We start from the raw sequence: 25,014 nt of genomic DNA, 5'->3' as shown, positions 1-25,014 counted from the left end.
ATAAAATATAAAAAAATCTGTAGATCCCACGATCTCTTAGTAAATGAATATAATATAAAAGAAAGAAAAAGATTTACTATATATATAAAAGAAAAGTAAAAGAAAATCCCCAAGTGAATAAGAAAAATTACAAATAATATATCAAACCAAACTAAACTAAACAGAAAAATTTCAAAAAAAGAAAAAAAAGACTGGACTGAAATTTCTCAGTAGAAACAGAACAATATTATGTCGTCAACTCTGTTCCTCCAAGTCGGAAAGTTATTGAAAGGGGATCTACATCATGTGAAAATATTGATTAAATGGACTCCAAATATCTTCAAACTTAAGCCAAGGATCGACAGTACTGCTCCTAATTTTTTCCAAGTTTAAACATGACATAGTTTGAGAAAAAAACAACTTCTTCATCTTGGTTTTAAAGGGACACCCCTTTATTCCAAGGCTGTGCCCTCGGATCTTAAACTATCCTACTAATGGTAATATCCTCTCTCCATCCACTCTATCCAGGCCTTTCATTAAGATCCCCCTGATCTTTCTGAACTCCATTGAGTACAGGCCCAGAGACATCAAACGCTCCTCATATATTAAGCCTTTCATTCCCAGGATCATTCTTGTAAACCTTGTCTGGACCTTCTCGAGGGCCAGCACATCCTTCCTTAGATATGGGGCCCAAAATTGCTCACAATACTCCAAATGTAGTCTGACCAATGCCTTATAAAACCTCAGTAGTAAATATTTGCTTTTATATTCTAGTCCTCTCAACATGAATGCTAACGTGGATTTGTCACCTTTACTACCGACTCAACCTGCAAATTAACCTTAAGGGAATTCTAAATTAGGACTCCCAAGTCCCTTTGCACATCCGATTTCTGAACCTCCTTCCCATTCAGAAAATAATCAACACCTTTATTCTTCCTTTCAAAGTGCATAACCACACACTTCCCTGCACTGTATTTTATCTGCCACTTCTTTGCCCATTCTCCCAACCTGTCCAAGTCCTTCTGCAACTCCCTGCCTCCACAACACTGCATGTCCCTCCACCTATCTTGGTATCATTTGCAAACTTGACCACAATGCCATCAGTTCCTTCATCCAGATCATTAATGTATAAAGTGAGAAGTTGTGGTCTCAACACTGGCCCCTGTGGAACTCCACTGGTCACTGGCAGCCATCCTGAGAAGGACCCCTTTATGTCCACTCCCTGACTTCTGCCAGTCAGCCAATCTTCTATCCGTGCTAGTACCTCCAACACCATGTGCCTATCTAAAAGCCTGTTGAACACCACTATGGTACAACTCCTGGCAGTGTGTTCCAGGCACCCACCACTGTGTAAAATGCTTGCCCTGCACATCCTCTTTGAACATTCCCCTTCTCTCCTTAAATGCATGCCCTCTAGTATTAAACATTTTGACCCTGGGAAAAAGATATTGGCTGTCTACTCTATGCCTCTCATAATTTTATGAACTTCTATGAGCTCTCCCTTCAGTCTTTGACACTCCAGAGAAAACAATGCAAGTTTGTCCAACCTCTCCTTACAGCATCCCAGTAAACCTCTTTTGAACCCTCTGTTAAGCCTCCGTAGCCTTCTTGCAATGGGGCAGCTGCTATAATGTCTCCTGTAATGTCTCTGTCTGCTCTATCAGAGATGTGAGAGACTGCTGTGAACTGTTTCGGAGACATAACTCACCCCCTGCTCTCTGGACACGATGCTCCAGCCAAGGGTTTCACCATATATCGGGCAGCAGCATCAGGTAAAGGCAGAGGCAGCAGCGTTTGGTTCTTGATTAACGTGTTGTGGTGCTCAGACGTGGCGATTCTTTCTCAATCCTCCCCTGACCTCGAACATCTGGTGGTCAAGTACCATCCATACGATCTGCCGAGGGAGCTCTCTGCCATTATCCTGGTTGCTGCATATATCCCACTCCAGGCAGATGTCAAGCTGGCACTGGAGAATTGAGCGCCATGATTAACAGGCATGAAATGGTGCACCCCTATCCCTTCCCCATCATCGTGGGGGATTTCAACCTTGAATAAGCCCCTGCTGAACTACTACCAGTATGTCACCTGTAACACCAGAGGACCCAACACACTCCAGCACTGTTATACCACTATCAGGTGTGCCCACCGAGCCATTGTGCACCCGCACTTTAGGATATCTGACAACTTGGCCGTGCTTCTACCTCCTGCGTACAGGCAGAGATTGAAGAGTGCAGCACCAGTGGAAAGGACCATGAAGGTATGGTTAAGGGAGGCGGAGGAGCCAATACAGGACTGCTCTGAATTGGTGGACTGCACCATATTCAGGGATTCATCAATGGATCTGATGAAGGAATACACCACAGTCATCACCGACTTCATCAGGACCTGCACAGACACGTGTACCCACAAAAACATATCGGGTCTTCCGCAAGAGTGAAAAGGCAATTCTGGACAAAGCTGGAGACACAAGCAGATGCTCGACAGCTGTGGCAGGGCTTGCACACTATGACCCTACAGGTGAGAACGAAGAGCATAAACGGCAATGACGTATCACTCCCTGATGAGCTTAATGCCTTTTGTGCCGGCTTTGAGAGGGAGAACAATGACACCTGCACGGGTCCCCACAGCACCTGATGACCCCGTCATCTCAGTCTCAGGCCGATGTCAGAACATCCTTCAGGAGGGTGAACCCTCACAAGGTGTCAGGCCCAATGGTGTACTGGTCAAGTGCTAAAAACCTGCACTGACCAACTGGTTGGAGTGTTCAGAGACATCTTAAACCTCTCACTTCTGGGATCTGAGGCTCCCACCTGCTTCAAGATGGCCTCAATTGTACAGGTGCTCATGAAGAGTGAGGTGACCTGCCTAGACATTCAGCATTCAACATCCAACATCATCATCCCCTCAAAGCTTCAAGACCTGGGTCTCTGTATCTCCCTCTGCAATTGGATTCTCGACTTCCTCACTGGGAGACCACAATCAATGCAGATCAGAAACCTCATTTCCATCAGCACAGGCACACCTCAGGGCTGCGTGCTTAGCCCTCTGCTTTCCTCTCTGTACACTCTGACTGTGGCTCAGTGTAGCTCCAGTGCCACCTACAGATTTGCAAATACCACTGTTAACAAAATCACAGATGGCGTATAGGAGTGAGTGGTGTTTTAACAACCTCGCACTCAACGTTAGCAAAACCAAGGAACTGATTGTGGACTTTAGGAAGGGGAAGTCAGGTGAACTGGCACCAGTCCCCATTGAGGGGTCTACAGTGGAAAGGATGAGCAGCTTCAAGTTCCTGGGGGTCAACATCTCTGTGGGTCTATCCTGGACCCAGCACACAGATGCAACCATGAAGGTGGTGAACCAGCATCTCTACTTTCTTAGTTTAAGGAGATTGGACATGTCATCGAAGACTCTGATAAACTTCTACACTTGTACAGTGGAGAGCATTCTGACTGGTTGCATCACGGCCTGGTGTGGAAACTCCAGTGCACAAGAACGCATCACGGGTACAGCTGTCCCCACCATTGAGGACATCTACAAGAGGTGATGTCTTAGGAAGGCAACATCCATTATCAAGGACCCCCATCATCTGGGCCATGCCCTCTTCTCATTGCTGCCATCGGGCAGGAGGTACAGGAGCCTGAAGACCCAACCTCAAGGTTCAACAACAGCATCTTCCCCTCTGCCGTCAGGTTCTTGAACCGACCTGGCAAACCCTAATTCTATCTCGGGTTATATTTCCCTCAACTTGCACTAACGTCATTATTTTATCTTTGGTTTATTGTATTGTGTAAGATATGTATAATTTATGTTAATTTGTTTATGTAATTTGTTTGTCATGTACTGTGCTGCTGCTGCAAGAAACTAATTTTCACAGCATTTATACCAATAAACTTAAACTGCACACAATACTCCAAGTGCTGCCTAACCAAAGTTTAATACAACTGCAACATGGCTTCCTTACTCTTATACTCTATGTCCCAAGCCAAGAAGGCAATCATGCCAATAAGCCTTCTTTACCACTCTCTCCTTGGTTTGCCAGTTTCAGGGAGAATATGAACCCCAAGATCCCTCTGTACATCAGTGCTGTTAAGGGACCTGCCATGTGACCTCCCAAAGTGCAACACCTCACACTTGCACCAGTTAAACTCCAGCTGCTGTTTCCGCACCCACAATTCCTACTGGTCTACATCCTGCCGAATCCTTTGGTGACTTTCTTCACTGTCCACAACTCCACCAATTTTTGTGTCGTCTGCAAACTTACTAATCAGCCCCCATCTATATCTCCGTCCAAGTCATTCATATCCACCACAATCAACACTGGGAAACTTAAAATCCCCTATTACTATAACCCTATTTGCTCTTCCATCTTTCTGCAATTTGCTGTTGTTCTAATTCCCACTGACTACTGGGAAGTCTTTAGTATAACCCCAAAGTGAACGCCTCTCTTTTATTCCTAAATTTGATCCATATGGCCTTATTGGGCAATCCCTCCAGGATACCCTCTCTACGCACTGCTGTGATCCTCTCCCTAATTAGCAGTGCAAACCCCCCACCTTCCCCTTTTGTATTAATGTTACATCTGAAGCTTCTATACCTCAGAATATTAAGTTCGTGATCCAAACAAGGAAGACTTTTTTTTAAAAAAGATCTGGTCACGTATGATACTTAGTGATCATACAGTAATGGATGTTCTGGAATAAATTGATCATAACAAAATATGTCCTGCCATATCTGTCCCATCACCCACAGCTGCCACTTTGCTTTTCTTATTAGTTCTGTTTTGGGGTACATGTACTCCAAGGCTTATTAACCCAACTCAGATGTAGATTATGCCCATTCCACTGATTCTTGTTGATTCAGTTCTGATGCAGGTTATACCAGCCCTGGTGCTTGCTATCAATTTAGCTTCTTGGAGAGGATGGCAATCAGATCGGCGAAGATTTAGTTTGAGACATTTACATCATCGTCAAGAAACAGAACTAATACTGAAATCAGGAATTTGCTTTACCCAGCACAAGATATTTCAGTGCATATGCTCTTCCCAATGAGTGGGCTCAACCCTGGCAGTTTTTCTAAGGCTGACTCCATGGAAAGGCGTTTGGACTGCCCAATTCAAAAAACCTGTCCCCATGTCTCACAGCTTCCAGCTGCAACTGGACAGGCACCAATTCCACAGTCTCAGCTTTAATAACACAAAGGCAATTTTACTGTTTTTCTAAGAACATTTTATATAGGGCAGGGAATATTTAACTGTGGATTACATTTTTTTTAAAATCATGTTTCCTTTTTGTCCCAGGATCCAGATCTTCATAAACTCATATTGTGGATGGCACTTCCCAAAATATGTGCAAAGTTGAACAACGATCTCTGATGGGAATACGAAGGATGTTTTGCAGCTTCAATTTCCTGCAGACATCAGTTCCTGCAAGTGACCCAGTAGGGCATGGTACTTCAGTCTTCTTCAGGTCCCTTAAGGCTAGATTTCATCTTGCGCTTCTCCTTCTGACCCAGCACTCGATAGATTTTCTTTCGAGCTTCTTTTTGCCTCTTAATCTTATCCTCTTGCTCTTTCTGTTTCTGTGCGAGGAACTCCTTGTGCTGTAGCTGTTCTTTTTTGTTCTGCTTCTGTGCTTTGTGTTTGTTAACTGTGCTCAGAGCAGACATCAGGGCTGAGATCTGTGGATAAAAACATTTTTAACATAAGAAGGTAGATAGTTGACAGCAAACAAGATCAAAGATAATTACAATGGAAACACCAAGATCCAGCTGTCCTTTGGCTGCTACTTTCTCTCTGCTCTTTGGAACCTTTCACCTGTGCGAACAGTTTCAGGTGGCGATTTAAACACAGCAGCATTTAAAGACAGTTCTGCTGAAATGCATGTTCATTGTGACAGATCTTCTTACAGGGTTACTGGATAACGACCAGAGGAGGAGCCGGACAATTTTTGGAACTCAGAATTTCGGCTGTGGGTTAATTAATAGAATTAGAATCAGGAGAGTTGATCTTAATATACTTGCTGTGCAAGTGAGGCTTCACAGTGTGGCAAGGATATTATGGTAGGGAGTAACAAATGCTCTGAAAAGACACTCAGTGTAAGGACAGGGCATCCCTCTGGAAAAGCTACGTGAGCTGGAAGAGAGAGGAGGACAGGGAGGCCACATGGCTGACACATCCAGACATTCAAAGAAGAAATTTTATTGTTACAGAATTTTCATCGGTTTAGATAGCTGTACAAACAAGAAATGCATGGATACCTCAGCAATATCAGAAATAAAGAAAAGCATGACCCACCATCTAACTTTGCGGAGGGTGGGGACAAAGCATTTGGCACCTCTGTTGACGATCGGTTCACTAATAAGTTAAGTTAATTACGTGAATGACAGATGGGGAACACTTAACAACCACTCAGAATGGCCAGTGTGTGAGTGGGCAAAGGTGAGCTGCAGATGATGCAGCTTTCTTTAAGGTGGATCCAGTGCTAGTCTCAACACTCCAACCAGGACGATGATGACCACTACTGTGAGCAGTCAAAACACACAGCTGGTCATTAGCCACTCATTCTATATAATTGTTATCTGATATTAACCATAGCTGTCCCCTTTGTGAGCTAATAAACACCACTATTCCTGTCCAGGTAATCTGTGTTGTGAGGGATTTACATACTTCAATGTAATAAATTTTATCTGCCACTTGTCTGTCTAATCTGTCTTAGTCCTCTTACTGTCTAGAACCATGATCTTCACTATTCACCACACTTCTAAGTAATGTGGCATGAGAAACTTTTGGAATTTTCATTCTGCACATCCACATCAATAGACAACTCAGTGGCCTGGTGTTCACTGCTGGGGAGTCACTGTTGAGCAGAACCTGAAAAACCACAAGACTGCTTTGCCACATTTTTACCCACACTGGTTAGGATTTTTACTTTACACCCTCTATTCTGTTAAGCAGCCATTTGTCTAGGTTTCCTTATTTGCAAATCCATACAGATAACATCTACTGAATTCCCTTTAATCAACCATGCTGGCAATCCTTCGTCAACACAAGCATCTCTGGGTGCCTTATTATCTTTCCCTGCTGATTGTCTCTTAACACTAACCATGGGGGTTAAATCAAACAGCCAGCAGCTTCACAGATTTCCACAATTGTAATTCTCCAGTCCTCTGGCATTTGTATCAAGGAAGGATTGGAAGCCCTCCCATGGAAGACACTTCAAATTCTGGCCACTGAAAAATACTGCCATGTTGAAAGAAGACTGAAGGTACTCGGGACACCAAAACTAAGCTCATAGAAATCTTTTCCAGAGGAGCAATATTCCTAGACTGGATGCAGCATGGCAGAAAAAGTGCGGCACCTGATGCAATGGGGCAAAAGTCAGCTTTTAATTTAAAAAGAGCAACGAAATGATGTTAATGAGCTCTTACCTTCCTCTCGTGTGCACTTTTAATGACAGTGATGCGCTTCCTATCACGTGGTACTTTGGCAAGCTTTTCTTGATATTTGGGTTTGTTCTTGAAGGGCAAGGCTTTCTGCAGTACTTTGGGGATGTAGAGGGGGTTAAAATGCTTCATCCTTCTCTCAACGGGCTGCAAGGAAATGCACATAATTAGAAAAAAAGGCAAATACAGCGCGACACATCATTTAATATCTTTGGATTGTAGGGTCAGAACAAGTTACCTGGAATAAGCAGCACTGGCCAGCAGGTTGAAGTAATTAAACAGTGAAGATGTTTTACTATCAGTACTCAATGGCCAGAACTACCTGGAAAATGCAGCACTGGCCAGCAGGTAGAGGTAACCAAACAGTGAAGGCATTTTACTAACAGCACTCAATGCCCATAACTACCGATTCTTGACAGGTAGCATCTAACTCAAAATAAATGGAGCATATTTGACACACAGAAGGCAAGGTCCATTAATTGGCTCCTCACAAAACACAAACCCATTAGTCTCACGCCTCACCACTCTCTCCATAGCCCAGGGTAATTTTCTCCTTTAAACATTTGAGATTTATTGATTCTGTTTCAATCACCCTTTCAGGCAGCGTATTCCAGATCACAGGAACATGTGGCAAGAAATGCACTTCCTCACATCTCCTCTGGTGCTTTTGCCAATTATGATAACATCCAGCTCTCTGGTTACTCCCCACCTGCTGCTGGAAACTATTTCCTTATCTCTCCTAATCAAACCCTTCCCAATGCTGACTTGCCATATCAAATCACCCTAACCTTCCATACTTCAAGAACAGTACAGCACAGGAACAGGCCCTTCGGCCCACCATGTCAACGTTGCCACGATGTCAATCCATTTAATCCCACCTGCCTGCATGTGGTCCATATCCCTCCATTCCGCCTGTCTAAATGCCTCTTAAATGTTGCTATTGTATCTATTTCAACCACCTCCCCAGGCAGAACTTCCCGTGTTTAAAAAAAAACTTGTCTTGTAAATCTCCTTTAAACTTTACCTCTCTTTAAAGCTATGCCCTCTGGTATTTGACATTTCCACCCTGGGAATAAGATTCTGACTGTCTACCCTTTCTATGGCTCTCAATTTTATATACTTTAACAGGTCACCCCTCAGTCTCCAATGCTCCAGAGAAAACAATACAAGTCTGTCCAAACTTTCCTTATAGCTAATACTGTTTAATCCAAACATCCTGGTGAACCTCTTCAGCACGCTCTCCAAATGCCTCCACATCCTTCCTGTAAATGCTTAAGGGTGAATAACTCTAGCCTTTTGTCTTTACACCTAACAAAGCCCTTCAACAAAGGTACCACACAGGTATATTCCTTTTACACCTTTCTCCAAGGCCTTGCCATTCATCTCACAAGAAAATAGCAATAAGATCGTGCTGATCTTTCCAGACTCTTTTGTGTTATTTTACCGTAACCCTCAATCTTTCAAGTATTTATCTATCTCCACCTTAAATATCTTGAACATGACAATAAACTTGACTCTGATCCAATGATCTGGCCTCCACCACCCTCTGCGGCAAGTGGTTCATTATTGTCACGCGTACTGAGGTACAGTGAAAAACTTTGCTTTGCATGCCATCCATACAGATCATTTCATCACATTAGTAAATTGAGGTAGTACATGGGAAAACAATAACAGAATGCAGAATAGAGCATTACAGTTACACAGAAATAATAGTGCAGACGGACAATAAGGTGCAAGGGGCATGATGAGGTAGATTGTGAGGTCAAGAGTTCAGCTCATCATAGAAGGGGACTATTCAATAGTCTTATAACAGCGGGACAGAAGCTGTCCCTGAGCCTGGTGGTGTGTGCTTTCATGCTTTTGTATCTTCTGCCCAATGGGAGGTGAAGAGCGAATGTCCGGGGTAGAAAGGGTCTTTGATTACATTGGCTATTTTCCCCGAGGCAATAGGAAGTGTAGACAGAATCATAGTCGTACAGCACGGAAACGGGCCCTTTGGCCGTCCAAGACACCCATCTAAGCTAGTCCCATTTGCTTGCTGAACCTTTCCTATCTATGCACCTGTCCAAGGGTCTTTTAAATGCTGTTAATGTACCTGCCTCAACCACTTCCTCTGGCAGCTCGTTCCATATACTGACCACCCTCTGGACGGAAAAGTTGTCCCTCAGGTTCATATTAAATCTTTCCCCTCTCACCTTAAACCTGTGCTCTCTAGTTCTTGATTCCCCAACCCTGGAAAAAAGGCCGAGTGCATTCACTCTGTCTAAGCCCCTCATGATTTCATACACAGCCAACAGAGACCACAGACTGTGCTGCATTCACAACTCTCTGCAATTTCTTGTGGACTTGGGCACATCAGCTGCAATACCAAGCTGTGATGCATCCAGACAGGATGCCCTCTATGGTGTATCTATAAAAATTGGTGAGGGTCATTGCGGACATGCCGAATTTCCTTAGCCTTCTGAGGAAGTAGAGGCGCTGATGCATTTTCTTGGTCATAGCACCTATGTGGTTGGATCTATTGGTGGTATTTACACTTAAGAAACCTGAATCCACCTCAGCACCATTGATACATACAGGGGTCTGTACTCCGCCCTGCTTCCTGAAGTCAATGACCAGCTCTTTTGTTTTGCTGACATTGAGGGAAAGGTGGTTGTCTAGACACCATGCCACTAAGGCTCTCTATCTCCTTCCTGTACTCTGTCCTGTCACTTTTTGAGATCCGGCCCGCTATATTCGTGTCATCTGCAAACTTGTAGATGGAGTTAGAGTGAAATCTGGCCACACAGTTGAGTGTATAGGGAGTAACATAGGGGGCTGAGGACGCAGCCCTGTGCGGCACAGGTTTGAGGATAATTATGGCAGGCGTGTCATAAATTGCAAAAGCTCAGCCACTCTGATCATTAAGGAACTGACGGTTGAGGTAAATGCGGAATGACACCATCAGGAATTTGGAGGAGTTAAAGAAACACATACTGGTATGGATAAGAATTGGATTTATAGTGAAATAATTGGCAATAAAGAATTAAGCCATGTCTCCAAGGTATGTGAAGAACTGTATAAAAGGTTGCCTTATGAGATGACCAGCAGCAGTGACATCGGAGACCAGCCACTGAGTGGTTCACCCCAAGTCATGGACCTGGAGGAGAACTCACCAAGGTTGATCCCCGGCTGGGCTCATCAAGAGTGGGTGATATCTGAATACAGGCAGACAGTTTGGGAAGTTGTGAAAGTAATCTAAAGAGTTAGGAAATTGTTTGAAACCACGTACTGAATTTTCAAGTTGTTTGAACTAATCACGATTAATAAAGTACAGTTGTTCGGCAAAGTCATTGTCTGGTGTGTTTTATCATTGTGCTACATTTAATTGGCAGCATTGATGATACAAAAAATATTGGAATTTCAGCTAAAGAACAGAACACCCAAAATGAAAGTTCCAATAGAGCATAGTCAGTACGGTCCTCGAAAGGGAATATCATTAAACTTATTGGAGATAACAAGAAGATAGATAATGGCAATGTAATTGATGCAATTTACCTCAATTTTCAAAGCCTTTCAATTAGGTACCTATCAAAGGCGAATGAATAAGATTGGAGAGTCAGAGAACAAGCAGTGGAATGGATTGCTAACTGACCAAGACAGAAAGGAAAGGGTGGGAGTAAAGTGTAGCGACTCACAATGGAAGTTGAGCACTGTGCCAAGACTAATTCAGTTTAAACTAACAACTCAGATGTCATGTTCATATTGAATAGTACAGACAGATCTCAGAGTACAAACCAGAGAGAAAACTAACCAAGCACTGGGCTATACTTCCCACAGAATGGAACTGAAAAGTTGGGAAGTTATGCAAACCCATTGTCACCACATTATAGAAAGTGTATCGATGCACTGGAGAGGATGCAGAGCAGATTTATCAGGGCAACGTCAGAAATTTGGGGCCATAGGTTTCCTTTCTCTTCAGAAAAGGAAGCTAAGGGGCAACCTGATAGAGGTCACTAAAATTATGAAAGGCTCTGCCAGTAAACAGAAAGAGAATGTTTGCACTTGCAGGGAAGAGCATAATTAAAGAATCTCAAATATAATGACCAAAGAATCAGAAAAAACCTCTTTACTCAGAATGGTGAGAATGTGGAACTCACTGCCATAGGCAGTGGTTGAAGTAAATAGCATAGATACACTGAAGGGGAGGCTGGAAAAGCATAGAGGGTTACACTGACGGCTTTAGAGTGGAGAAGGACTGAGTGGAGCATAAACACTAGCTTAAGCTAGTTAGGCTGCGTGACTTATTTCTAATGCATTTATCCTACGTAATCTTATGTAAACACAGTTACTGTACTCCTGTCGTACCTTTATCCAAGATTCCCTTACGTGCTAATCAGCACTTGGACTGCTACACTCAGAAAGTGTCCCTCCCTAACCTAGTCACCCAAGGGCAGTGTCCCTCCCCAACCTAGTCACCCAAGGCAGTGTCCTCCCCAACCCAGTCACCTAAGGGCAGTGCTGCTTCATTGAGAGCACCCAAGGAACCCAATATTGGAATAGTAAACATCAAGCTCACAAAATTACCTTGTACAACGAATCCTTGTTTGGTTTCATCTTAATACCCAAGTCATGCTTGAGTTGTCCAACAGTCCGCATTCCAGTCCAGCTCTCCCTTTCAGTGTTTGGCCTGAGCAATGAAGTGACTGGATTATAGAATTTCGGCACTGAAACAGGATACCAAGTCCTGATGAAAACAATGTCTGAGAAAAAAAACAAATAGGTTAAGCCTTATAAGCAGTTAGGAATATTTTTATCCATTAATTTTAAAGACACAGGTTAAAAACAGTATTAGATGCGAAGAAAAAGCAGGATGGAATAAACAGTGAAGTATGGCAAAAAGATTAATAAGGAAATCCAGTATGAAATAAAACCAACCAGAATGTAAAAACAGATAATAAATGTTTCTATAGCTTTTTTTTAAACCAAGTTAACAAAGTGAGTGTTGTTCCTGTGGAAAGTGAAGCTGGGGAATTAATACTGGAGAACCAGGCAGATGAATTAAATATATTGCATCCATTTTCATTGTAGACACAGTAAGTAACATCCCAGAAATAGCTGAAAGTTTGGAATCAGAAAGAATGGAGGAACTCAGGAAAATTAGTATCACCAGGGCAGTGGGACTGAGGAAATGATTAGAGCTGTGGGCTGGCAAGTCTCCAGGGCTTGATGGACTTCATTCTTGGTCTGAAGAGTAGCAGCAAAGTGGTTGATGTGCTGATTTTAGTTTTCCAAAGTTCCCTAGATTCAGGGAAGAATCCATTGGATTGAAAATAGTAAAGGGTAGTGGTAGCAGAGTCTTTGATTATTTTTAAAGTGGAGATAAACAAGGGTGTGAAAAAGTAAACAAGTACTTTGCGTTGGTATTCACCAAGGAGCAGGACGGGGAGGATAGTGAGATCAGTGTGGAGCATGTGTACTAGGACATTTTGAGATAAAGAAAGAAGTAATGTTGGGTCTCTTAAAGAGCATAAAGGTGAATAAGTCCCCAGGGCCGGATGGGATATACCCCAGGTTATTGAGAGAGGCAAGATATGAGATTGCTGGGGCCTTGACCAAGATCTTTGTGTCCTCTCTAGCCACAGGAGAGGTCCTGGAGGACTGGTGAGTAGCTAATGTTGTTCCATTATTCAAGAAGGGAAATATGGATAATCCTGTGTAGATGGAAAGAATTCAGAGTCTGGGGTTTAGCTTCAGAATAAACATTCTCTTTATTACAAGCTGACGTTAATAGGGGAGTCGCTTGTCCTGGAACAAATGCTCCCCAATCCAAAGCTGTCATTATTCTTATACTGTTTCTTATCTATTTCCACCACCCCTCCCCCCCAATCACCATCTCTACCCCAGGTGCGCTGTGTAAGCCTGTGAGGTAAGCCTGTTGCAGCGTCAAGCTTCAGTGCCTATGTGCTATGTAAGCTGTTCTGCTTTTACCTTACATGTACAATGGCAAGCTTCCGTCCTGGAGTTGTTGATATCTGGTAACCAGGCATGAGTTTACTATAGTTCAGTTTAGCTCGGGCCAGTTGAGCCTGTTACAGGCTTTCACTGCCCGGTACCAACCCTATACAGTCTCCTTTTATCTCTTTGCTACACGATCATCCCCCTTTATATCTCTGCTGCGCTACAGTGCCAAGAATTCACTATTCCCTACTACACCTGGAACCCATAGACTGGTGAGCCTCACGTCAGTGGTAGGGAAGCTACTGGAGAGGATTCTTAGGGACAGGATTCATGAGCATTTGGGAAACCATGGCCTCATTAGGGACAGTCAGCATGGCTTTGTGCAGGGCAAGTTGTGTCTTACTAACTGGATTGAGTTTTTCAAGGAGGTGACGAAGGTGATCAATGAAGGTAGAGCTGTGGATGTTGTCTACATGGATTTTAGTAAGGTGTTTGACAACGTCCCTCGTGGTAGGCTCATCCAGAAGATTAAGATGTATGGGATCCATGGTGACTTGGCTGTTTGGATGCAGAGTTGGCTTGCCCACAGAAGACAGATGTTAGTGGTCAATGGGTCTTATTCTGGCTGGAGCTCTGTGACTAGTGGTGTTCCGCAGGGATCTGTACTGGGACCTCTGCTGTTTGTGATGTATATAAATGACCTGGATGAAAACATGGTTAGCAAGTTAGTAAGTTCGCAGACAATGCAAAGATTGTGGGTTGTGGATAGTGTGGAAGATTGCCTTAGGAAACAGTGGGATATAGATCAGCTGCAGATTTTGGTGGAGAACTGGAAAATGGAGTTTAATCCAGCCAAGTGTGAGGTGTTGAACTTTGACCCTTAACAGTGTTGATGTACAGAGGGACCGTGGGGTCCAAGTCCATAGCACCCTGAATGTGGCTGCGCAGGTTGATAGGATGATAAAGGTGTATGGTATTCTTGCCTTTATTAGTCAAAAGACTGAGGGGAGATCTGATAGCAGTTTATAAAATTGAGAGAATAGACAGCCGGTATCTTTTTCCCAGGGTCAAAATGTCTAATACTAGGGGGCATGGATTTAAGGTGAAGGGGGTGGGGGAGTTTAAAGGAGATGTGCAGGGCAAGTTTTGTTTTGCACACAGAGTGGTGGATGCCTGGAATGCACTGCCGGGGTGGTGGTGGAGGCAAATATAGCAGAGGCATTGAAGATGCTCTCAGATAGACACATGAATGTGCCAAGAATGGAGGGATATGGACATTGTGTAGACAGAAGGGATTAGTTTAGTTAGGTGTTTAGCAGTAGCAGCAGGGATACGGAGGAGCAGATTGGGAGGCAGATTTTGCAAAGGTGCAAGTATAACAGGGTTGTTATGGGAAACTTCAACTTTCCAAATATTGATTGGCACCTGCTTAGTGCCAAAGGTTAAGACGGGGCAGAGTTTGTTAAGTGTGTCCAGGATGGATTCCTGACACAGTATGTTGACAGGCCGACTAGAGGGAATGCCATATTAGATCTAGTTTTAGGTAATGAACCGGGACAGGTGACAGATCTCTCAGTGGGTGAGCATTTGGGGGACAGTGACCACCGCTCCCTAACCTTTAGCATTGTCATGGACAAGGATAGGGGCAAAGAGGACAGGAAGATATTTAATTGGGGAAGGGCAAATTATGAGACTATAAGGCTAGAACTTGCGAGAGTAAATTGGGATGACATTTTTGAAGGGAAATGTACCATGGAGATGTGGTCATTGTTCAGGGATCTCTTGCAGGATGTTAGGGATAAATTTGTCCCAGTGAGGAAGAGAAGGAATGGCAGGGTGAAAGAACCATGGGTGACAAGAGAGATGGAACAACTAGTTAGGGAGAAGGCAGCATACATAAGGTGTGAGCAGCAAGGATCAGATAGGGCTCATGAGGAATATAGGGTAGCAAGGAAGGAACTTAAGAAGGTGCTGAGGAGAGCAAGAAGGAGACATGAAAAGGCTTTGGTGATTAGGGTTAAGGAAAATCCCAAGGCTTTTTTTTCACTTATGTGAAGAGCAGAAGGATGACGAGAGTAAAGGTAGGACTGATTAGAGACAAAGGTGGGAAGATGTGCCTGGAAGCTGTGGAAGTGAGTGAGGTTCTCAATGAATATTTCTCTTCAGTATTCACCAAAGAGAGGGGCCTTGATGAAGCTGAGGACAGTGTTGGTAAGGATAATGTTCTAGAGTATGTAGATATCAAGAGAGAGGATATGTTGGAACTGTTAGGAAATATTAGGACAGATAAGTCCCTGGGGCCTGACGGAATAATCCCCAGGCTGCTCCGTGAGGCAAGGGAGGAGGTTGGTTAGGATCTTTGAGTCCTCGTTGTCCACGGGAATGGTACCGGAGGATTGGAGGGTGGAAAATATTGTCCCCTTTTTCAAAAAAGGTAGTAGGGATAGTCCAGGGAACTACAGACCAGTAAGCCTTACATCGGTGGTGGGTAAGCTGTTGGAAAGGATTCTAAGAGATAGGATCTATGAGCATTTAGAGAATCATGGACTGATTAGGGACAGCCAGCATGGCTTTGTGAGATCACAAGCCTGCAGGGTTCTTTGAGGTGGTGACCAGGAAGATTGATGAGGGTAGTGCAGTAGACGTGGTCTACATGAATTTTAGTAAGGCATTTGACAAGGTTCCACATGGTAGGCTTCTTCAGAAGGTCAGAGGGCAAGGGATCCAGGGAGGCTTGGCCGTGTGGATTCAGAATTGGCTTGCCTGTAGAAAGCAGAGGGTTGTGGTGGAGGGAGTGCATTCAGATTGGAGGGCTGTGACTAGTAGTGTCTCACAAGGATCGGTTCTGGGACCTCTACTTTTCGTGATTTTTATTAATGACTTGGATGAGGGGGTAGAAGGGTGGGTTAGCAAGTTTGCAGACGACACAAAGGTTGGTGGTGTTGTGGATAGTGTGGAGGACTGTCGAACATTGCAGAGGGATATTGATAGGATGCAGAGCTGGGCTGAGAAGTGGCAGATGGAGTTCAATCTGGAGTTCAATCTGGAGAAGTGTGAGGTGGTACACTTTGGAAGGACAAACTCCAAGGTGGAGTACAAGGTTAATGGCAGGATTCTGGGCAGTGTAGAGGAGCAGAGGGATCTGGGGGTTCATATCCACAGATCACTGAAAGTTGCCTCACAGGTGGATAGGGTAGTTAAGAAAGCTTATGGGATGTTAGCTTTCATAAGTCGTGGGATCGAGTTTAAGAGCCGCAAAGTAATGATGCAGCTTTACAAAACTCTGGTTAGACCACACTTAAGAGTACTGTGTCCAGTTCTGGTCACCTCATGATAGGAAGGATGTGGAGGCGTTGGAAAGGGTGCAGAGGAGATTTACCAGGATGCTGCCTGAATTAGAGAGTATGGATTATGAGGAGAGACTAAAGGAGCTAGGGCTTTACTCATTGGAGAGGAGGAGGATGAGGGGAGACATGATAGAGGTATACAAAATATTAGGAGGAACAGATAGAGTGGACAGCCTGCGCCTCTTTCCCAAGGCACCAATGTTCAATACAAGAGGGCATGGCTTTAAAGTAATGGGTGGGAAGTTCAAGGGAGATATGAGAGGGAGGGTTTTCACCCAGAGAGTGGTTGGTGCATGGAATGTGCTGCCTGGGGTAGTGGTGGAGCCAGGTACGTTGGTAGAGTTCAAGAGGTTGTTAGATAAGCATATGGAGGAATTTAAAATAGGGGGATATGTGGGAGGAAGGGGTTAGATAGTCTCAGGCGTGGTTTAAAGGTCGGCACGACATGGTGGGCTGAAGGACCTATACTGTGCTGTATTGTTCTATGGTTTAATTAGTTCGCTACTACATTGCGGGCCGAACAGCCTATTCCTGTGCTGTACTGTTCCATATTCTATCAGAATTCAAATACCCAGAACCAATGCTGATGAGGTCAGGTGAGTTTTTAAGATAACCAGTTTGTTTCATGGTCACTGTCATCGATACTACGATCTTGAGGGAAAGGAGAGAATGCCAATCAGCTGTAAAGTACTGCACTGGTCCAAAGTGGTTACAGGTGACACTAACCCTGCTTTTACTGGGTATTCAGTTTGCAACCAAACTCTATACAGTCACAGCGTGGTTGATGAGTTGGACACACAGACATCAGGGGAAGCATGGATGCTCAAATTTAGGATGCAGTGTCTTGGACTAGGTTTGAGAAATGATTTCTTCCAGACACAAAAATGCCAAGAACTGACATGCCTAGAACAAAAATTACTCAATATTAAAAATTCTAATGGATAATAAATTCATTGGAAGAAAGAATTGAGTTTGAATAATGCTCATTAGGCTCTGCTACCATTTGGAGACCTTTTCCTTTAGAATTAGATGTGGAAGCACATCACTCACCACTCATTAATAACTTGTCTTCAAAGGAGGCCCTGAATGCACCTTCTGGGGAACGAAGTGCTTTCTTCAGTTGACCACGAATTCCACTTACACTTCGGAGTGATGCACCCTCAAACTTGGCAACTTCCAGTGCAGAGTTGAACATTCCCTACATGCATACACAATATATCCATGAGAATTACTGACTGCCAAACCATGTTCCATTTCAATCACCTGTAGAGGATCCAGCTCATTCACAGGGGCAGTTTCAGGAAATTCAAGGCAAATCTGGCCCAAGTGGAAATGGAAGCAAAGGTTATTGGGTAAAATTGTAAATGAGCAATAGCACAATATCAAGGAGATGGTTTATTTGCAGACGAGAGTGGAAATGAAATACAGTCAAAGTCAGAGCTCCCTGGTTGTCTAAAGAAATGACAAATGAAATGAAACAGTATAGTGCAAAGATAGAAAGACTGAAGAAAGATATGAGGGATAGAACATCGAACAGGCTCTGTGGTCCACGATGTTGTGCTGGACTAATTATACTAGTAAATAAAAGCCTACTAAACTAGTCCTTACTGCCTACACAAGTCACAGTCATACAGCAATACAGCACGGATGCAGGCCCTTCGGCCCAACCAGTCCATGCCGACCATGGTGCCCACCCAGCTAGTCCTTATTTCCTGCATTCAGCCCATATCCCTCTAAGATCTGCCCCTCCATGTACCTATCCAAATGCTTCCTAAACGATACTATTGTATCTGCCTCAACCACTTCCTCTGGCAGCTCGTTCCATATAATCACCACCCTCTGCATGAAAAAGTTGTCCCTCAGGACCCTTTTAAATCTTTCCCTTCTCATCCTAAGCCTATGCCCCCTAGTTTTGGACTCCCCTACCCTGGGGAAAAGCCTGTTACCGTCCACCTTATCTATGCCTCTCATAATTTTAAACACTTCTATAAGTTCCACACATCTCCTTTGAACTTTGCCCCTCTCACCTTAAATGCATATCCTCTAGTATTAGACATTTTGACTCTGGGAAAAAGATACCAGCTGTCTATCTGTGCCTCTCATAATCTTATAAACTTCCATCAGCCTCCGCTGCTCCAGAGAAAACAACCCAGGTTTGTCCAACCTCTCCTTATAGCACATGCCCTCTAATTCAGACAGCATTCTGGTAAACCACCTCTGCACCCTCTCCAAAGCCTCCACATCCTTCCTATAATGGGGCAACCAGAATTGAATGCAATACTCCAGATGCAGCCTTAATCAGATCCTTCCTAATGTGTGGTGACCAGAACTGTACCCAATACTCCAATACAGTCTTACCAATATTTTGTACAGCTGTAACATGACTTCCCATCTCTTGCACTCAGCGCCCTGACTGATAAAGGTAAAGATGCCAAATGCTTTCTTTGTCACCTGCGTCACAACACTCAGGGAATTTTGTACTTGTACCCCAAGGTCTGTCTGTTGAACAACAATTCCAAGGACCTGCCATTATCTGTGTTCATGCTCCTCTGGTTCAACTAGCACTTTTCTGAGTTAAATCCCATCTGCCATTCCTTTGTCGACTTTCCCAGTTGATCTGGATCCTGTTGGAACCTCAGACAACTTCTTCACTGTTCACCACTCCACACAGGGTTTCGACCTGAAACACTGACAACTCCTACCACCCTCCCCCCACCCCCCAGATGCTGCTCAACACGTTAACTTCCTCCAGCAGACCATTTGTTGCTCAATTCCCGCATCTACGGTCTCTTGTCTCCACCAGTTTTGGTGTCGTCTGCAAACTTACTAATTATGCCACCTAGATTAACATATATAACAAACAACAGTGGTCCCAGCACCGATTCCTGTGACACACCACTGGTCACAGGCCTCCAATCTATACAACAACCCTCCACTTCCGCCCTCTGTCTCCTTCCACCAAGCCAATTTTGTATCTAATTGACTAGCTCCCCCTGGATCCCAAGTGTTCTAACCTTCCAGACCGACCATGTGAGATCTTGTCAAAGGCCTCGCTAAACTTATGTAGAGAACGTCTACCGCCCTACCCTCATCAATCCTCTTGGTCACCTCTTCAAAAAACTCAATCAAATTGGTGAGACATGATTTCCCACACACAAAGCCATGCTGACTCTCTAATCAGTCCTTGCCTTTCCAAATGAAGGTAGATCCTGTCTCTCAGAATCCCCTCCAGTAACCTTCCCACCACTGACATCAGGCTCACCAGCCTGTAGATCTTTGGGGTGTCCTTACAGCCCTACTTAAATAAACATTAGTCATTCTCCAGTCTTCCAATACCTTACCTGCAGCTAATAAATATAGGAAGTCTCTGCCAGGGCCCCAGCAATCTCTTCTCTACCTTCCCACAACTAGGATACTCCTAGGATACACTTGATCAGGCCCAGAGAATTTATCCAACTTTATGTACTTCAAGATCACCAGCCACTCCTCTTTTGTGATGTCGATGTTTCAGGACATCACTATTCTGCTCTCTGAACTCACTAGCTTCCATGTACTTCTCCATAATAAATACAGACAAGAACTATTCATTTAAGACCTCAGCCATCTAACGTGGCACACACAAAGCTCACCACACTGATGATCAAGGGTACCTACATGGATAGGAAAAGCTTAGAGGGATATGGGCCAAACGCAGACAAATGGGGATCTTGGTCGGCGTGGACCAGTTTGCTGTAGGGCTGTTTCCGCGTGCTGTATGACTCGACTCTCTTGGGATACCCTTCTGCTCTTAATATACATAGAAAATCTTGTAGGTTTCTCCTTTACCTTATCTGCCGGGGATATCTCATGTCCCTCTTTTGCCTCGGCAGTCTCCAACCTGACGGCCTCAACATCGATTTCTCTAACTTCTGGTAACCCCTCCCCTCTTCTCCAGCCCGCTTTTTTTTCTTCCTTTGTCTTCCCTTATTCCTGAGGCCCCTTTCCCCTCCCCCCCCCCCCACCATGACCTACTTATCTTTTCCCCACCTCCTTCCCTTTATTCCATGGTCCACTGCCCTCTCCTACTGGATTCCTTCTCCTTCAGCCCCCTCTCCCACCCTCCTACCTCCCCCCCCTCACCTGGACTCACTTATCACGTGAACTCACCTATCACCCGCCAGCCTGTCCTCCTCCCCCTTCCCCAACCACCTTATTCTGGCTTCTTCCCTCTTCCTTTCCAGTCCTGACGAAGGGTCTTGACCTGAAACGTTGACTGTTTATTTCTCTCCATAGGTGCTGCCTGACCTGCTGAGTTCCTCTAGCATTTTGTGTGTGCTGCCCTCCTAACTTCCTTCTCATGTACTCCTACATCACAAGGGACTCGCTTGATCCCAGCTGTCTGTGCCTGACAAGCCTCCTCCATTTCCTTTCTCTCTTTTTCAATCTTTTTATTAGTTTCCAAATTAATACAGATTAATATAGAACATCGATGATTGTACATGTAATACAAAGAGATCAGGAGAACAATCATGGTACAGATAATCATAAAGAATAATAAAATATAAAAAAAAACTTTAGATCTCACGATCTCTTAGTAGATGAATATAATATAAAAGAAAGGAAAGAAAAAGATTTATTGTGTATATAAAAGGAAAGAAAAAAAATCCCCAAATCAATAAAAGATTGTAAATAATATATCAAACCAAACTAAAAAGAAAATTTCAGAAAAAAAGACAAAAAAAAACTGGACAAAATTTCTCTAAATTGAAAAGTTATTGAAAACAGATCTATATCATATGAAGGTATTGAATAAATGGACTCCAAATATCTTCAAGTTTAAGCGAAGGATCAACAGTACCACTCCTAATTTTTTCCGAGTTTAAACATAATATAGTTTGAGAGAACCATTGAAAAGCAGTAGGGGGTATTGGATCCTTCCATTTAAGCAAAATGGATCGTTTGGCCATTAATGTGACATTCCACTTCCTGACTAGTGCCTCAATAATCCCTCATCAACCAGGGCTCCCTATTCCTGCCAGCCTTGCCCTTCAGTCTCACAGGAAGATGCTGGCCCTGACCTCTCCCCATGTCACTTCTAAGAGCTTCCTACTTGCCAAATGTCTCTTTGCCTGCTGTCTCTCCCGATCAACATATTCAAGTTCCTGTCCTATGTGATCAATGTCAATGCTGCAGACAGGTTGAGAAGAATGGGGGGGGGGGTGGGGTGGTAAGATTGTGTTTATCAGTTATTAGTGCTGGGGAAGAAACCTTATATAGGGATTTAGTGAAAAGGTACAGAAAAGATAAGCATGGATTTGGGCTGGAACTGAGATGGTAAGGACACTTGAATCAAGGTTCGTTGTATTTAGAGGAAAATGGTGATGACAGATTTGGAAAGGAATACTCCTGAAAGAGGGACTAATAAAGCAGCTAAGCTCATAGGAACAGGTTGAAGGAGCACGTGACAGCTGTCACGAACAAGACAAACTCAGACAGAGAGCAGAAATAGAAAATACTGGTAATACTCAGCCGGTCGGGCCGCATCTGTGGGAAGAGAAACAGAGTCAACATTTTGGGTCAGAGAGCATGAAGGGCCCTCCTGAGCGTTTCCAACATTTTCTCTATGTTTTAGATTTCCAACATCTACAGTTTTGTTTTTGACTTTCAGACAGTGGATTGCAAACATTACAACTTTGCTCAAAAGGAAGTAAACACGGTGTTAATTACAGACCAGTCAGCCAAATGTCTGTGGGGGAACCTTCTAGAGTTCATTAACAAAATATTAGTTGATATGACAGCCAGCAGAAATTGAGTAACGGCAAATAGTCAGGAAATGGGCCCTCAATCCGTTATATCCACACCGACCTCCCTGCCCTTCTACACTAACCCCATTTGCCCACGTTTGGACCCTATCCTTCTATGCTTTGCCTATTTAAGTGTCTGTTCTAAATGGCTCTTAAATATAGTGATTGTATCTGACTCCACCACCTCCTCTGGCAGCGCGTTCCAGATATCAACCACTCTCTGTGTAAAAAAAAACTTTCTCCTCAGATCCCATTTGAAACTCCTTCCTCTCACCTTAAACTGACACCCTCTTGTTTTTGATACTCCAACCACGGGGAAAAGTGGAACGTACTTGCGAAACGTGATCACGTTCTTCAGATTGCTGGTTAAGTACACAGAGGAATCCGTGACAAATGCTTCTTTTTTTGATATTTTGCTACCTGTTCTTTGATTAAGTAATCAAGTTTAGTTTCAAAGTTCACAGTGCAAAGATCAGAAATGTAATGAACAGCAAGGAGGATGTTCAGAAGCTTCAAGAGAATACAGACATGCAGCTGAAATTGGTGGGCATGCAGCAAAAAGGACCTGAACACATTGGTGGACAAAGTGATTCAAGGAAAAATGAGGAAAGGACTGTGCAATTTTAAAGAGGGCATAGAATTCAGAGATACAAAAATCCCAGAAAGGGTTATAGCATGGAAGGAGACCATCTGGCCTGCCAGTTCCCTGCCTTCTCTTTCATTGGGGCAATCCAACAGGTCTCACCCCCACACCTTCTCCCCAGTGGCCTAAACACTCCTTTGAAGTAGTTTTCCAGCTTCTTTTTGGACATAATTGAAATGGACCACCATCATTGGCAGTGCATTCCAAACCCGAACATTCACTTAATAAAAAGGTTCATGTCACTTCTGGCAGTCACCTTCAGTTATGTCCTCTGATTCCTGATCTTTCTGTCAACAGGTACAGTTTCTCTATATCTACACCATCTCTTGATTTTGAAAACCTTTATCGGATCCACTCTCATCTTTTGTTCCAAAGAAAATAAATTCAGCTTCTCCAGTCTACCCATGTGAAATGGAGATACTACCAAATTCAGCACTGTTTACTTCAGGACAGAGAAGATGCCAGGAATTCAATTTTGAGAGCTGGTTTAAAATGAATGGTCAAAAACGTGATGGATACAGATCCAAAAGGGAATGGGATAAATACTTGAAAAGGAGAAATCTGCATAGCCTTGGTAAAACAGCAGGGTAGTGAGGTCGATTACATAGCTAATTCAAAGAGCAAACTGAGATACAATTTACTGAATAGACTCCGATGTGGTTTGATTCTATAAGGGAAGAGGTAAAGCTAAGAGATGGAGGGGGAAAGGGCAAATAAGGTAGACTGGGAAAGGGGATGCAAAGATAATGGGTGGGTGGGGCAAGGATATAGGAAAGACCGAGGGTATAAAGGGGTCAGTAGGGGTAGGGAGAGGGAATTGAAGCAAGATTACAAAGAAAACAATGGGATCAGTAGTTAACCTTTATAAAGGCCGTGTTCTTGTATATCTTGAATGGGAATCCAACCAACTTGAGTTTTTTAACAACACTTATGGATTTGTCGAGGTTCAGCACCACACCCGTTGCCGCAATTCTGAAATCATTCTGCAAAATAAAGAATCAATAGTTAGCTTTGAAAATTGTAAGATTTAACTTGCCTCCAAGGTCAGGTAATATTACTAGTGCGGTGTAGGTCGGGTGGCAGCAATTCTATTTGCCACTTCCGGGCAGGATGTGGGGGAGGGTGAGAGGACAGCAGACGGCAGCAGCAAGAGGACAGTGTGGTAGCATGGGCATTAAAAAACCAGGTGGCCATTCAGACCATCGGCTTTCTGCAAGTCCCATTCCCTTTCCCTACTCCTGCAGTCAGCAGCTTTATTTTCTTTGTGCCAACGCAACGTTTAAAATCACTGATCACCTCAACTTCCATCACCAGTTCTGGGTCATTACTCGTCGCTGCATAAAGAGAGGTTCCTCACACTTCCTTACTTTCCCAGAACTTGAAATCTGGACGCTGATACTTGAATCAGAGTGGGAAGAGCTTTTCTCTGTCTACCTTTATTCAATCTGCCATAATCTTGAACACCTCTATCGAATCTCCTCTGCACTTCCTCAGGTTCACCCACACCAGTATTGGACATAAAACTGTAGTTTTGTACCCTGGTTTTGTACTCGATATCTCCAGAAATGAGGCATTTTTTTTTCAGCTACTCTAGACCTTCAAAGATCTATCCTCTGGAGGTTCCGTACACTCTCCTGGACACCAGTCTTTAGATTTCTGTTTAATAAGGGAGTCTACTCTACCTAGGCCCTTCATGATTTTGTATCTTATCATCAGGCCCCTCCTCAGCATTTTCCACTCCAAAGAAAACAAACACAGCCTATCCAGTCTCTCATCATATCCAGAATGCTCCATCTCAGGCAACATCTGGGTGAATCTCCTCCACATCCCGTCCAGTGCAAATCACATCCTTCCTATAGTGTGGTACCAGAACTGTGTA

General features: G+C 43.8%; 1 protein-coding gene across 2 annotated transcripts in view; it reads right to left on the bottom strand.

Annotated features, from left to right (window-relative positions):
• Positions 1 to 3,772: 3,772 nt before the first annotated feature.
• Positions 3,773 to 25,014, bottom strand: part of bms1 (BMS1 ribosome biogenesis factor) — a 127,645-nt gene continuing 106,403 nt past the window's right edge. For both annotated transcript variants that reach the window (XM_052041689.1, XM_052041688.1), the window contains exons 19-23: positions 23,996 to 24,118; positions 17,760 to 17,907; positions 11,989 to 12,164; positions 7,408 to 7,569; positions 3,773 to 5,658 (exon numbers count right to left, since the gene is read on the bottom strand). In XM_052041689.1, coding sequence (XP_051897649.1) covers positions 5,434 to 5,658; positions 7,408 to 7,569; positions 11,989 to 12,164; positions 17,760 to 17,907; positions 23,996 to 24,118 — 834 coding nt within the window. In that variant the 3' untranslated portion in view covers positions 3,773 to 5,433. The remainder of the gene's footprint in view (positions 5,659 to 7,407; positions 7,570 to 11,988; positions 12,165 to 17,759; positions 17,908 to 23,995; positions 24,119 to 25,014) is intronic.

This window comes from Pristis pectinata, chromosome 30, assembly GCF_009764475.1.
Source record: "Pristis pectinata isolate sPriPec2 chromosome 30, sPriPec2.1.pri, whole genome shotgun sequence".
Lineage (NCBI taxonomy): Eukaryota > Metazoa > Chordata > Chondrichthyes > Rhinopristiformes > Pristidae > Pristis > Pristis pectinata.
Note: the sequence above shows the minus strand (reverse complement) of the source record. Positions and strands in the feature narration are given on the sequence as shown.